Here is a 16,399-nt window from a genome sequence, read left to right as displayed (position 1 = left end):
AACTAAAAGGCAACCGATGGAATGGGAAAAGATATTTGCAAATGACATATCAGATAAAGGGCTAGTATCCAAAATCTATAAAGAACTCACCAAACTCCACATGCAAAAAACAAATAATCCAGTGAAGAAATGGGCAGAAGACATGAATAGACACTTTTCCAAAGAAGACATCCAGATGGCCAACAGACACATGAAAAGATGCTCAACATCACTCCTCATCAGGGAAATACAAATCAAAACCACACTCAGATACCACCTCATGCCAGTTAGAGTGGCTAAAATGAACAAATCAGGAGACTATAGATGCTGGCAAGGATGTGGAGAAACGGGAACCCTCTTGCACTGTTGGTGGGAATGCAAACTGGTGCAGCTGCTCTGGAAAACAGCATGGAGGTTCCTCAAAAAATTAAAAATAGATCTTCCCTGTGACCCAGCAATAGCACTGCTAGGAATTTACCCAAGAAATATGAGTGTTGATGCATAGGGGCACTTGTACCCCAATGTTTATAGCAGCACTTTCAACAATAGCCAAATTATGGAAAGAGCCTAAATGTCTACCACCTGATGAATGGATAAAGAAGACATGGTTTATACATACAATGGAATACTACTTGGCAATGAGAAAGAATGAAATATGGCCATTTGTAGCAATGCGGATGGAACTGGAGGGTATTATGCTAAGTGAAATGAGTCAGGCAGAGAAGGACAGATACCATATGTTTTCACTCATATGTGGATCCTGAGAAACTGAACAGAAGACCATGGGGGAGGGGAAGGGGGAAAAAAGAGTTACAGAGGGGGAGGGAGGCAAACCATAAGAGACCCTTAAATACTGAGAACAAACTGAGGGTTGATGGGGGGTTGGAGGGAGGGGAAAGTGGGTGATGGGCATTGAGGAGGGCACCTGTTGGGATGAGCACTGGGTGTTGTATGGAAACCAATCTGACAACAAGTTATATTTAATATAAAAAAATTAAACTTTTACATGTTAAATTTGTTCATCCTGAGGGATACCTAGAGTTCTATTCGGAGTCACTAGCTTTGAATATCGCATTTAATGCAGAATAACAGCTGTAGGGGCACCTGGGTGTCTGAGTCAGTTAAGCATCTGACTCTTGATTTCGGCTTGGGTCATGATCTCAGAGTCAGTCATGAGATCGAGCCCTGGATTGGACTATGTGCTGAGTGTGGAGCCTGCTTGGGATTCTCTCTCCCTCTCTCTCTCTGCCTCTTCCCCACTCACGCTTTCTCTCTCTCAAAATAAATAAATAAACTTAAAAAGAAAAGAATAACAGCTGTAGATTAATTGTCCTTACGGGTTTGTAAAAACAAATATTAAATATGATGGGAACTAATGTGGCAGTTTTTTCTGCTATTATTTTGTATGGAGAGAGTCATTCCCATTTAATTATTTCTCTACTTTCACACTAAATTTATTTTACTCTCTAACATGCAGCACGTGGGGAAAATGTTTGAAATAAATGTTTAAAAAGAGCATAAAAATTAATTTTATCCATTATAGCAGACAAGTCTATAGAAACATTATTCACCTATAATCAATGGTGGAAATGCCAGAAAACAAAAGTTCCATATATAAATGAAGGCTAATAGACATTTTAAATGTATATAACCTTAAATTGCTATTCTAACCAACGTGAAATTTGTAAAAATGAATCTGTGTGGGTCTCTCTGAATAAAATTTTCTGGTGACAACAGGATAAAATAAACCAGTTACCACAGAAATACAAACTAACAAAATTTCTAATAATGATTACATTACAAAGTCAATTAAATTTTATAAGACTCTTAAAATTTATGTAGGATGTGGGAGTAAAGGTTAATCAACGCTGAGCTCCGATATCATATCGAAGAACAGAGATGCGGTACTGAAGGATAAATACTATGTGTTAGCTGAAAGGAATACCCTGAAAATGTGGTGGCCCCAACAGCAGAGCAAAAGCCGGGTGGCTCCACGAAAAAGCTATACTCTTATTACTCATTCTAAACCCTTTTACTCTCATCACCAAAACAATCTATATCTTGTCTTAACTAAAACCTGATACTGCCTCGGACATACTGCTTCCCCTGAAGTCCTCTCTAATGACAATTACTTATCCTTTTTCATAGGTTGTAATATTTCTTTTTTTTTTTTAATTTTTTTTCAATGTTTATTTATTTTTGAGACAGAGAGAGCCAGAGCATGAACGGGGGAGGGTCAGAGACAGAGGGAGACACAGAATCTGAAACAGGCTCCAGGCTCTGAGCTGTCAGCACAGAGCCCGATGCGAGGCTCGAACTCACGGACCGTGAGATCGTGACCTGAGCCGAAGTCGGACGCTTAACCGACTGAGCCACCCAGGCGCCCCATAGGTTGTAATATTTCTAACTACTGATTACATTTTTGGGAACGTTTCTCTTCTACTTTGACTTAAAAGCTTAACTTATCTTTTTGCAGCTTATGACTTCTGGCTATGCCAACATACACTTCTCCTTTTCTGCCCCTTTCTTTATATCATCTAGTGACCTCATGGCTATTGACTCATTCACTCAAGTCTTTAGGAGCTAGCTAGGTCTTCTTTTCAATTCTCAATTTTACCATAATTCTATCAGACTTACATATTCATTAAGAAGGTCTAGCCAACTGCTTCATAATTCCAAAACTTATATATCTCTATTTACCTTCACCTTTTACTCTTTTCATCACTCTGTTCTACTTGCTCCAATGGCTATGTCTTAGAATTTGCTAACTAATGAAATAGCTTCACCACACAATCTTGAGTTTTAGTGTCATACTCTAAACCTCTCACTCATCCGGTTCCCTAAATTTGCTTTTGTACTAAATGGTATAGTTTTCCAACTTTTTAATTTCTCTACACTCTCCTAGTCTATCAGTTCCTGTCTTGACTTTTCTTCCTTCTTGTCTAGCATTGACATTTACATAAACAACCTTAATTTCTTTCCATTGCTGTTTTTCCAACAGCCCTGTCCATCAAAATTCCCATTCTCCACAAATGCTACAATCTGACTTCTGTACCTACAATTGGATCAGCTCAGTTCTGCTAGAAAAGAACACACTACTCTCCTTGCTGGTGTCTCTTGGACTTGTCCCTCAGTTGGATCTATGGAACTATTCATCAACCCTTTAACTTGTCCTCTGTCTGCTACTTTTCCTATTTTCTTCAGCAGTTCTTCCAAATCTTCAAATCCAATCTCCAATTCAGCCTCCAAACTTTTATATTCTGCCTCTTATGTGTTTGAGAAAATTATGACCATCAGGTAGTGATGACTACTTCCCACTACCAATCTGAAAACTTACCTATTTTGCTATCTGTCTTTTTTCTGGTTTGAGCCAATCCATCTATGCTTCTGACCCAAACCCCTCCTGCATCTTCAGGGTCCCACTCTAGTTAATCTGTGTATTTTCAGTACTTTATCTTCAAACGCTCCTTCCCTTCAGACCATATATGTGATCAAATCTCAAATCTCTCACTGTCAGGAATCTACTATGGAGACTGTGAAGTCATAGACACACCCAAGATTTACCACAAATGGAAAATAATACGATGGACAATCAGTTAACTCAAGAGAATAGCTCATTTACTGATTAACAGAGTCTTTGATATATATAGAGTTCACAGTTTCAGGCCAACACTTATATTTACATGCAAAGGAGAAATTTGGGGCTATAAAAAAAGAGAACAGAAAATCATTACCTTTTCCTGAGAATAACATCTGTGTTTTATTCATCTTAAGAACCCTGGTGATGTGGGGGCGCTTGGATGGCTCAGTCGGTTGAGTGTCTGACTTCGGCTCAGGTCATGATCTCACTGCAGGAGAGTTTGAGCCCCCCGTTGGGCTCTGTGCTGACAGCTCATAGCCTGGAGCCTGCTTCAGATTCTGTCTCCCTCTCTCTCTGCCCCTCCTCTACTGTGTTCTCTCTTTCTCTCTCTCAAAAATAAATAAACTTAAAAAAATAAAAGAACCGTGGTGATGTGAAAAATGTATGCAAGATTTTTTTAAAAACAGAGATAAACATTTTAGGGAAAGGTAGCTCTGAAGGAGAAATGGAATAGAGGAAAATATGCCTGACAAACTAAACTCAAAACAGTGTATCATCTGCATTTATCACTACTATACTCATTTACTGAAGAAGCCACATACAGATTCATTTTTTTGCAGATAATTTTGAGTATTTTTAAATGTTTGTGGTTTTTCTCTTGTATTTTTTGAGTTTTTCTTTTTCTTTTTTTTTTAAGTAGGTTTCACATCCAGCGTGGAGCTCAACATGGGGCTTGTGCTCACGACTCTGAGCTCAAGAATCAGATGCTTGACCCACTGAGCCACCCAGGCGTCCTATTTTTTTGAGCATTTTTAAAGATATAATTCCAAAATTCATCTTTTTAAAGTATATAATTCACAAATGGACTACTTCAGAGAAATTGACTACTCATTTTTTATGCTATTATCATAATGAGCTCAAAAAGATAAAAATTTCCTACTTATCTTCATAAGAGAAAACAGATTAATTTATGGAAGCAGAAATAGGATTAGGAAGAAATTGACATATTTCAGAAATGAGTTATCATCAGAATCAATAAGATTTGGTGACTGGAGGCCAGGAATTGTGTTCAATGGAGAAAGACTAGTAAAGAGTGATGTGCAGGTTGCTACTTGGGCAAATGTGAGAACATGGGTACCGAGAACTGGGAAAGAGTACAAATGGAAAAGTAGGTCATTCACTTTGGTTGCTTGTTTGGTGAGGGGTGTGATGAATTTAATTTCACATGTTGAGCTTGGTACGTCTCCTGGACAGACAAGAAGATGGACAGAAGAGGACTGGATGGATCTGGCAGTTGAGTAAGAAAGAGATCTTGGCTGGAGGTACAGATTTGGAAGTCATTAACATATAGATGCTACTTGAAGCCATGGAATTGAAGTGCACTGACAAGACAGACTGTGTAGAGTAAAAAAGGGGGGGGACCCCCAGGATGACATCCTGGAAAATATCAACATAAAAGCATACAGAAAGCTCACAGAAAACACCAAGGTGACCAAAGAGATGAATGCAGAGTTAAAGGAGTGTACAATTACAGAAACTCAGAGAAAAAAGCATTTCAAGAAGAAGAGAATGGGAATGGGGTCAAATTCTAAAAGTCTACACAATAAAATAGGAAAACGGTTAAGATTTAGTACCATATATAACTTGAGGCAGTTTCAACAAAAAGTTTCAGAACTCAAAATTATAGTAAAATAGAAGTAGAAAAGCAAAGCCTCAACAAGGAGGCAAAAGTGAGGTTGTCAATTATTATGTATAATATAATGTAGTTCAAGAAATTGAATGGAATTAGATTTTGGCTATGAACTTGAACTTCCTGATAGACTAGGTAAAGAGAACATACAATGGGCTGCACTGTTTTGTTTTCTGTAAAGCAGATATATCAATTGTTTACGAGAAATATTCATAGAATTTTAAAAGAAAGTTTTCCATGGACTATTTTTAAAATGGATGAGTGGCCCTGGAGAAAATATCCTCAAAAATGAATTTACAGCTAATGCACAGTAATTCTACCTGGCAGTATCATTTAAGAACTCCCTATGAGCCACTTCTATTTAACATTGTAGTGATGGTCTTAGCCAGGTCAAATAATCAAGAAAAAGAAATAAAAGACATTTAGATTGGAAAGTAAGAAGTAAAACTATCTTTATTCCCAGATGACACGATCTCTTATATAGAATATCCTAAGGAATTACCAAAAATATTTTAGAGCTAATAACTGAAATGCAGCAAGGCTGTAGGATATAAGATCAATATACAAAAATAAATTGAATTTCTATATATTAGCAATGAACAGTACTAAAAGGAAATTAATAAACAATTCCATTTACAGTAGCACCAAAAAATGCTTAGAATAAATTTAACAAAAGAAGTGCAAGATGTGTACACTGAAAACTATAAAACATCATTGAAAGAAAGTTAAGAAAACATAAATAAATGGAACATCTCATGCTCATAGATTGGAAGATAATATTTTAAAATGGCAATAGACCCCAAATTAATCCAATTAAACAAATCCTAGTCAATATCTCAGCTGCTCCTCCCCCCCCCCCCCAACTGACAAGCTGATCTTAAAATTCATTAGGAAATAAAAGCAACCAAAAAGAAAGGATAGATAGCATCATAACCACCTGGGGTATTTGTTTTAAAAATGCAAATTCCTGGGCCCCACCCCAACGTACAGAATGAAAATTCTAAGAGTGGTATTTACATATTTTAAAGTTTCCTTTTCATGCACAATCAATAAACAGAGAAGTTATTGGAGCTTTTAAGATTTCAGTAGTATTAACTAGAAGATAGATAGCTTTAATGAGAAAGAAACAAAACAAAACACAGGACATCAGTAATACATAAGCAGAATGGCACAGTCCATCATATGGTATGCCATATGGGATGCGTTGGCACTCAAACATACTTCTAGAAAAATGAAAAAGTCAGCTTGATCAATGGAGTACTAAATACTGATCACCTAAATGTTGGAAACATCTGCCAAATGATGGAAACTTACGTTGAGCTGTTTGTTCTACTAGTGGTTGGTTAGTCACAGAACCAATGATCTCTTGAGCTCAAGATAATAAAGGCAAATCATCAATCTAACAGAAGATGCTTACTTTCCTGGTGGCTGTGCACTATGTTCACGTAAACTATGGCAAGGCGTGTCAATCATCCATTCCTCTAACTGACAAGCAAAAAAGCCCAGACCAAGTAGGTAGGTTAATGTGACAGAGTCAGGATGAGAATTCAAGTATTCTATCCTGCTTGCCATTCTATAAGTTATAAGAACTTTTAGCTAGACAATTTAGATGGCTAAAGTCACTTAAAATCAGCTCTTCATGAATATTTGAATAGATGCCAAACTTTTTCCTTTAAAAAATGACCCTACCCCCAAAACATTCTCTTTAAAAAGAGAAATTATAATTCTCCAGCCTTTATAGACATGCCTGAGAAAACTAAAAATTTATAGGGAACAACTTTCTTGAATTTTTTCTTTTGGCTTGTATCCTTAGAACAAAACCTGGAGGAATAGATGAGTCTCATTTGATTGTAAAGTTACCAATATTGTTGGTTTTGCCAACACCATACTTTTCAGTATTTGTTTTTTCTATCTTCCATTGCAGATTTATTAAAGATATCCTCCTTTCTGTGCCAAATTCCTTCCTCAAATATGCTTGTGAATTTGTTTAGGTATACTGATGGCATTTTTTTTTTGGATATGAGCTATCCTTAAATGTCCACTCACACAAGGCTAAGAAAATGATTCACTCTCAGGCTTAGATATTTAGAAATGCTTAATTTCATTTCTATCCCCAGTTTTTAGTACAGTGCTTGAGATGTTTTCTGAATAAGTTTTGGTTGAATAAATGATTTCCCCTTGCCTCTGAAAACTTCTTTTTTTTCCTGAGCCAGCGTACCACATATATATGGTATATAATCAGCAAATGTATACAGATATAAAATTTAGAACATACTCACATGGATATAGAGTGAGAAAAAATATTTTCAACGGTTAACATAATTTTGTATTTTCTAGAGTTTACCAAAAAATCATTAATGATATAGGGACTTAATCAGGCTTACATACATATATGAGTATAAATATCTAAATATGAATATATTTATTAACCAACTTTGAAAAATTTTATATTTAAATATTTAAGGAACCTTTTTGAATTTACTTTTTGCCATTCATTTCCTACTTGTATATTCAGAAAAGACATCCTCTAATGTGACTACTAGACCACAAACAACATAATTCTGTATCATGCAATGATATCTAATTACTGTAATGAAAAGAGCAACTAGAATGGATTTGCTTCATTGCAGTTGCTGTGTTAATATTAAGTTCTAACAATGTTATAAATACTTAAACTCTGGAGTCATATTTTTTTCCTGTATAAAACTTGCATTACTGTTTAAAAGGCATAAAATGTCAGTGGTGTATTATGGAATAAGATTATTTCCAACAATGTTGTGTAAGCTCGTACGGTTTTTTTTTAATTTTTTTTTTTAACGTTTATTTATTTATTTATTTATTTATTTTTAAATTTTTTTTTTTCAACGTTTTTTATTTATTTTTGGGACAGAGAGAGATATAGCATGAATGGGGGAGGGGCAGAGAGAGAGGGAGACACAGAACCGGAAACAGGCTCCAGGCTCCGAGCCGTCGGCCCAGAGCCTGACGCGGGGCTCGAACTCACGGACCGCGAGATCGTGACCTGGCTGAAGTCGGACGCTTAACCGACTGCGCCACCCAGGCGCCCCAACGTTTATTTATTTTTGAGACAGAGAGAGACAGAGCATGAGCGGGGGAGGGGCAGAGCGAGAGAGGGAGACACAGAATCGGAAACAGGCTCCAGGCTCCGAGCCATCGGCCCAGAGCCTGACGCGGGGCTTGAACTCATGGACCGTGAGATCGTGACCTGAGTCGAAGTTGGCCGCTTAACCGACTGAGCCACCCAGGCGCCCCTCGTACGTTTGTTTTTTAAACAACCTAGGATTGTGTTCATCAACTTCCAAAACAAAATGTTACTGGGAGTACTCAGACATATGTCCTCTCAATAAACATTGTTCATTTTATTCTAAGAAATGGAAGCGAATTCAAGATCTTACATTGTAATAATTAGTGACACCAAATGTTTCCTACAAGTAATTGCAGATGACATTTTGTGCCACCTTATAGAATATATGTTCCCTAGAGACAGTAGCCTGGCTCCCTTTAGTTTATAGTTTCAGAAGTCTTACATAGCCACTTAAGCTGAGTTCGGTGCCTTGACGACTCAGATTGCTAGGAATATACCATCTTTCCCTTTCTCCTGCAAAATAATGTACTCTTTCCCTAAAGAAAATGATGGAGAAAGTAATATTAAAAATTGAGAATTTAAAGTTAAAATCTTCTCCAAACCCCTGCCCACCAAGCCAGGCATGTTAGACTTTTGGGCTTGTGTGTTCTCCTCTACACAGTACGTAGAAAGAGAAACACAGTAGAGAGCTACATTTTGTTCTGCTTTTGGAGGAAAGGAAACTCTCTGTCTATATTTTCCAAGGAAACCTTGGGAAACTTTTCTCTGTGAACTAATGATGAAATTATCCTATGCCAAACAAGTCTTTTTTTTTTTTTTTTTTTAATGTTTATTTTTGAGACAGAGAGAGACAGAGCATGAGCAGGGAAGGGGCAGAGAGAGAGATGGAGACACAGAATGTGAAGCAGGCTCCAGGCTCTGAGCTGTCAGCACAGAGCCCGACGCGGGGCTCGAACTCACAAACTGTGAGATCATGACCTGAGCTGAAGTCGGCCGCTTAACCGACTGAGCCACCCAGGCGCCCCCAAACAAGTCTTTCTTAACAAACCAGTGTAATTATCAAAAATTAGATAAGTAATGAAGTAGATTTGAAATTACTAGTTTTGACTCAAATCACAACATGCCAAACTTAGGATCCCTCTTAGGTTTAATATCTGTTATACAGGAAATTTCGTAGATTACAGATATAATTAAATATACCAATCTGAGACAAAAAGTGAAGTATCATAGACTAAACCACTGAATTGTATACTGATGGGGTAAAAAACTGCCCCAATTATCTTTCTTATTAATCATGAGTATGTACAAAATGAGACTGCGTTTAAATATAATAATGCAAAGTTTGACTTATAACAGGGTGTGTTTATTAAGCCAACCATGTACTAACAAATAAAATTCTGGATTGACAGCTAGAAACCCAAACTCCTCTAAGATGGACATGATTTGCAATTCTTGGTCTCTGAGAAATGTAATTACAGAAACCTCATCTCCTCAGGCAGAAAAAGGAGGTTTACTGTGTATTTGTGCTGACTTTCAGTACAGTACTGTGAAGATAGTTTCAGACTCACTTGGTGCCTGTGTTATGAAAATGAAAACATAGTTGTTTTTATACCTTGCTGCTTATGTTTCCTCCTTTCTTTCCTGTCCAAAGTTCCTTCTCTGGCAGTTTCTCTAGCTGCCTGAATTTTTAGAGGGACTTAACCCAACGTGTTTGCTTTCTAATAAACCCTGGGGCATCTAGCCTTTCTTTTCAGAGTATCAAAGAGCACTGCCCCTGATTCGCAATCTTCCTCAGTGTTCAAAACTAGGCTAGAACCCACCAGAAAACTAAGAAGAAGCAAGGGAGCCAGAGACCAAATAAAGCTTACGTTCTACTAGCAAATTTGCCAAACGTTTTAAAAGTTTGTTTCCAGTGTATAATATTTTTTATGAAGTAGGCTAAGTTTTTTCAGGCCCTTCAGAATCTCATTTTAAAAATTTCGACTCTACAAATGGAGAAGATATGCAGCAATTAACGCTAAAGGAACTAAGGGAAATTTACATTTGATTCAGCCGGTCATAAAGAAAATTGAATAAACCAGACCCTCAGAGTTAGTGGATATAAATTAAAGGCTGTTTCATTAGTCAATCTATTTGATAATAATTTGCAATATATGAATTCGTTGTATTAGAAGCTAAATAGATAAAACACAAGAAAATAAACCAAATGTAAATGGCAAAATAGTCTTTAGAACTAGGACAAAAGGCTACATTACTAATGGTAAGTGTCTACAAAAATAAGCAAATTTTACCTGTCATCATCTTGTGAAAATCGTCTTTGCAAATCCTCTTTATTCCACTGTTCTTTTTCTTTCCCTTGCTCAGGTATATCTTGTGCTTTTTCCTCGTCTCCTGATTCTCTGTTTTTCTCCTTATTACTTGTTTTTGTGATCTCTGTCCCTTTCTCATTCTCATTAAGTCTTTCTTGCTTTACCTCTTCCTCCTCATGAACTATCTCTTCGTGTTTATCCCCTTCTTGCCCTCCCTCTTCTACTCCCTTTGGCCTTTTGAAAGCAACACAAATCGAAGGCATGCAAATAAACACAAACAAGAAAGAAAAAGTCAAGAAAAAAAAATGCACATGAAATTAAACAGAAATGTAATGAAAACTACTAAAAACATAAATAAAAACTACATCTTTTAAACATTGAATACTTTTCTTTCCAGTGTATACCAGAAGCAAGCACTGTGTAAGCAACACTTAGTCATAATTGTTTTTATAGCATATTTTCCTGTCACAAAGTTGCACGGAAAAAGGTGGTGGTCTCCATTATAGATTTTTTTTCTGATGTAATGGGAGTAAAGAAATAAATTAGCTTAGGTGCCCATCAAATCTATAGGTCAGGTGATAAGTGAGAATTATAGTAACATATGCTACATTTACAAATTTTCTTGAGAGGCTGAGGAATTTCCCATGCCCTCATAATGGTGTCAGGAGAATGGGAGACCATCCTACTAAAAAGGTAATATTCTTATGTATTCTGAATCATGGAAGTATATTCAGCTAGGTAAAAAGCCCTCCAAAATATCATTTTTCATATTCCTTGGAACATTAAAAAATCCAAGTCTTCACTTACCCATCACTTTCATTTCAGTAAAGACAGAATAGTAACACAATTACTTTCTGAATAGCAAACATGAAAAAAAGAACTAATGATATCATACCAAGTAGTCTAGGAAGAAAAATGTTATATGTTCTATAAAACTTCTCTGTGCCAGTAGTCTGAATATAGACCAAAATATAATACAAAGCGGTATGTTCAGAAGTTCTTCCTGTCTTCATGACACGTATTAACCTTTCGAAGGAAATGATTTTATGTTGACCCAAAGAAAATCAAAGACCTAAAATATGTTGAAAAGAATTTCCTGCCAAAATCCCCTTACTCACCTGATTTTCTTGTTTCCTCTTGGCCGTTCTGATTGGACGGACATGTAGCTTGTGCTACTGAAACGAGAAGCACTGCTAGTCCTGGAAACCGCGGATATATCACTTACATCACTGTCCGAAGATTTAGTGGAAATATTATCTGCCCCTCTATGAGGATCCCATCCTGATCGGTACTGTTAACACAGATGGACAAACACGCAGAGGTTGTCAGTATTACTGCGCAAAGCAATTATTAGCTTCTCCTACTTCAGCACTTTAATTGTCCACAGAGGATACTGCAAAACCCCACTCAGTGGCATAGAAAACAAAAGTGAATGGCAATTATCCTAAAAGAAAAATTCAATTTATATGAAACCCTTGTTTTTAGCAAAGGCAATTAGAGCATTTTCACCTCCCCCCCCCCCCCCAAGGCCATTAAAACAGTTTCACAATAGCAATGGCCCCGGGGAAGAACATTTAGGTGAAATCTGGGAAATAAACATAACATAAGGAAGCAGAATTGTTTTATTCTGTACAAAATTTGAAAAAAAAAAGTGTGATAAGGTTGCCATTGTAACTTATAAAGACCAATTTTAGTAGCCATCAATGTTCTCTGAAATCCATTATGCTTCACTGAAAACCTAGAGATAATGTAAAATCTAATTATTAAAGCACTAACTTTTGAACGGAAAGCCAAGAAAAAAGAGAGCTGAATTTTTGGGTGGTTGCTGGAATTTTGATGAATCCTAGAAATACTAGAAAAGTCATTATTATTTACAATAGTTCAAACTTCCTGGAATTGAAATAACCGAATAGTTATCTGACCCAGCCAGCATGCAGGGTGTCATGGGTGTTCAAATATTCTGGTAAGTTGAAAACCATCATAAATGCTTTATGGTAATGACATTTGGGGTGTAAAAAAGAATAGACTTTGGAGTCTGGAAAACCTGGAGTGAGAAAAACTCTTACTAGCTAGGTAAACTTGAGCAAATTATTTAATCTTTAAAAGTCTGTTTATAAAATAACAGGGATAATATCTTCCTTTTGGGGTTTTGAAAATTAGAAATAATGCATGTCTGCTATCTAATAATACAAATAAATACAGTATTATAGCTGTATCATTACTAACTGATGGCTATTAATGGGTTAAGAGAATATCTGCTAATAGAGTTTTATTTAGTTATATGTACTTCAAACATAATGTTGAAACATCCTTATTTGGTCAGTTTTGCAATGGAGATTATTCTAAGCATAGACACTAGCAAATTTCACAAAGCCTTAGAAAGATGATTATCTTATATAAACAATTTACTGTGATTTGAAGAATCTTTACCTAATAAACCATCCTGTAAGAATAACAATTCACTGCAAATATTAGAGAGATATAAACATTCTGGCTAAGATAAATTGAATGGCAATAGGGTATAGTATAAACATTAAATCAGATTCAAATGATCTGGATTCTTTTCCCCCCAGTATCTCTCTGTGTCTAGTTATATATTTTTGAGTTAATAACTGATCCTTTTCTTCAAATGTAAAATAAGGGAATTATTTTTAAGGCTCCATAAAATTTTAATAACCAAATCCTTAATCTAGAAATATACATTCAAATTAGGTGAGATACTGGCCTTTCTTAGTCCCTTTTAACTTCCCACTTTGTTGGATAAACTCTCACGTATCAAAAAACATACACACTTAAGTTCTGCAAAACTTGCTGCCTTGTTTTCAGGAAGTATCTGTGTAAATAGAAACCTCATGTTGATTTTAAAGGTAATTACTTATTTACAGTGAATTTATTTGGAGAACATTTGGTCCACGATATCTTTTTCAAACTGAAGCCACTTTAAAATAGTAAAAACAATTTAATTTAAGTGACAGTGTTTTCAGCCATTGTGTAGAATAACATTTCAATGGGTGGATCCAACATTATCTAAGTTAGCCAGTGCACACAAAAATGTACTGAAAGCAGATGAAAAACCCTAAATTTTAACTATAGGAGGTGGTGAGAAATAATAAGGTACTAAGAGCACACGCTTTGGAGTGAGACTGAATTGTTGATCTGAATTTTGGCCTCACAAATTATTAAGTTTGTAATCTTGGGCCAACTGCTTCTGTAAGTCCCAGTTCTGTATGTGTTAAAATACAGACCGCTGTACCCATTTCCTAGGTTTGCTGCAAGGATTAAGATAATGTATGTAAAAAACACTTGGCACAATATCAACATAGAACAAGTGTTTAATAAATGACAAATGATGATGACGATGATGGTGATGATGATTAGATAGTAGTTGAATACTGTTTCAGTATCAATTCCAGGTACATCTTCACTGAAAAAAATATTGGGTAGAACCAACAATCAATACATTATTTTAAGACTGCTCTAAGCCAAAATAAGAATATAATCATTTCTACATATGTTCAAGAGATTCATTTCAGAACATATGTTTATAAAAAAATTAAATATTAAAGCAAACTTTTCCACTGACTCCTAGTATGTCCTCAGGTCTCACCTTCCCCATTTGACCAGCTTCATCCACATCCCATGATCTTACCAGCAACTGCTGATTCCCAACTACAGGATGAGAAAGAAATAGCTTTATCTCGGCAGGAAATACATGACACTTCTTGACTGACACAGAAGATGCCACATTTTTAATATTTGTTTCTAGTATTTCATTTGATATCCAAAGCCAACTTGTTCCTGTGTATCCCCTGTCTCCCTGATTGGTTCTTGTCTGATTGCTATGCCTTCATTTCTGAAACCTACATTTTACTCGACTTTCGTATTTCACTAGTTAGGATTCTGACTTTGCCTACTCTAACCTTTGTCTTTTTAAGTTGTCATGACTTTTGCTTCTGTTGCTATGATTCATAGGTGCATACAGGCTAGCCTAAGGCTTAAGAATTTGGTTAAAAAAAAACACGTGGGGTACACTGCACGTATATTTGGTTAAGACCTCTTAGATAATCTAGTTTGCTCAGCTAAAATTTTGGAAATGAAAAATTTAGGGAAAGATAAGTTTCCACATACTATATTATAGTTTTATGCTTTTATAGAATTCAACATGCTACTTCATGTTAAAGGGGTACGTGTGTGTATGGTAAGTGTGTTCATGTCTAATTTTCATACCCTTTACTAGAATATAAGCTCCTGAAGGCCAGGATAATATCTTCCTTATTCTTGTAACTCTTTTAGCACCTAAGAGTCAAAGATTTAATTTAATTAAACTCTATGCCTTAGTTTTCATACCAGTAAGATAAGGATAAATCCCTTTGTAAGGATTTTTGTGAGGAGGAAGAGACATGATATATTTAAAATACTCAGTAGTGCGCTTAGCACATAGCAACTGCTCATTTCCAGTGCCTAAGCAGAAAGTCATTAAATAAAAAGACAATGAATGGAAAAGTTTATATAAAGAAAGTATGCAAATTAGTCAAAGCTCTAGTTTGATGATGATTCTACTACCTTCTCAAGGCTTGCATTAAGTGCATTTCTCTGTCTACTTCTAAGCAACTGATATGTTTACCTTTGGGGTATGGCTCAAGTTTCCATTACAAGTTTACATATGATAAACAGAATGAGAAATACAGAAAGTGAGAAATAATGGGAAAAATATTTTTATAAATAAAACTTCAGAAGAACATATTTTGAATATACTTAGAATATAATATCTTCATATATACATACAACTCCAAACCCCCCCAGAAATCAAAGTAATAAATGACCTAATACTAGAGTTAACTTTTAAAACAATTCATTTTTTAAAACAATTTCCTAACTATATTTTTTCTTTTCCTAAAGTATGGTAAACAAAAGTTTATAATTTAACAGTGAGATAGAAGCAGCTACATTATTATTGTACCAAGGTAGTTATGAATGCAAATAAGTTCATTTCTTTAGAAAATGGTTGGTGTTGTCTTGGCACTATACAATAAAAAATGTTTTCAACGATTAGCATGTATTAGTTTACAGCTGACAGATGAACAATGGATGATATGCTCATCATTCTCTTTAATGGAACGAAAACAAAGAAGATTTATTGCATAGGATTGTACAATCTCAGCTGAAAATTGTGCCCTGATTGGGATCATTAAAATCTTGGAAGAGAGTAAGGAAGCTTTTCCCGACAGCATTTTGATGTTTTGTACATTACTATTAAGCACATCATGAACCAGAAAAATTTACAGGAAACTATTATTCTTCAGGATGTTCCAGACTCTAAAGAGTTCCTAAGTGGCCTAGAAAAGTTAATGTCCTCCCTATTTATCTAACATTAGTGGAAAGTAATAGCATATCATCAAAGCTCTATTAAAAGGAAAGTTATTATTAAAATTTTAGAATAATATTTTTGAGAAAAAAGTAAATTCAAATTTCTAAAATAAGATTTTCATTTTTCCAGTATACTTATTGGAAGCTCTTAGATTAGGTAATTTCCTAGTTTGATTTCTCTAACAGCCATTTCACCAACTCATGTTATTTGAGCTTTGTACGTGAACTTCTTGCACAAAACACAGGGGTGGGATTATGAGTTCCTTTGAACATTGCTTGTTACCAGAAAACTGCCATGTTGTCTAAAAATCTAGTCCAAGGATTGGTTATTGCAAAATACCAGGCACTAAAAAAGTCCAAGTTTGAAG

General features: G+C 35.6%; 1 protein-coding gene across 49 annotated transcripts in view; it reads right to left on the bottom strand.

The window, feature by feature from the left end:
* RIMS2 (regulating synaptic membrane exocytosis 2) overlaps positions 1-16,399 on the bottom strand; it is a 612,947-nt gene that overhangs the window by 122,960 nt on the left and 473,588 nt on the right. For 19 of the 49 annotated variants that reach the window (XM_058698768.1, XM_058698770.1, XM_058698754.1 and 16 more), the window contains 2 exons: positions 11,783-11,955; positions 10,647-10,898 (listed from right to left, as the gene is read on the bottom strand). The exons of 12 other annotated variants lie outside the window; for them this stretch is intronic. In XM_058698768.1, the coding sequence (XP_058554751.1) occupies positions 10,647-10,898; positions 11,783-11,955 (425 nt within the window). The remainder of the gene's footprint in view (positions 1-10,646; positions 10,899-11,782; positions 11,956-16,399) is intronic. 18 more of the 49 variants (XM_058698807.1, XM_058698778.1, XM_058698784.1 and 15 more) reach the window with 1 other exon arrangement.

This window comes from Neofelis nebulosa, chromosome 14 (genome assembly GCF_028018385.1).
Source record: "Neofelis nebulosa isolate mNeoNeb1 chromosome 14, mNeoNeb1.pri, whole genome shotgun sequence".
Lineage (NCBI taxonomy): Eukaryota > Metazoa > Chordata > Mammalia > Carnivora > Felidae > Neofelis > Neofelis nebulosa.
The sequence above is the reverse complement of the archived record's forward strand: the minus strand, read 5'-3'. Positions and strand labels throughout refer to the sequence as shown.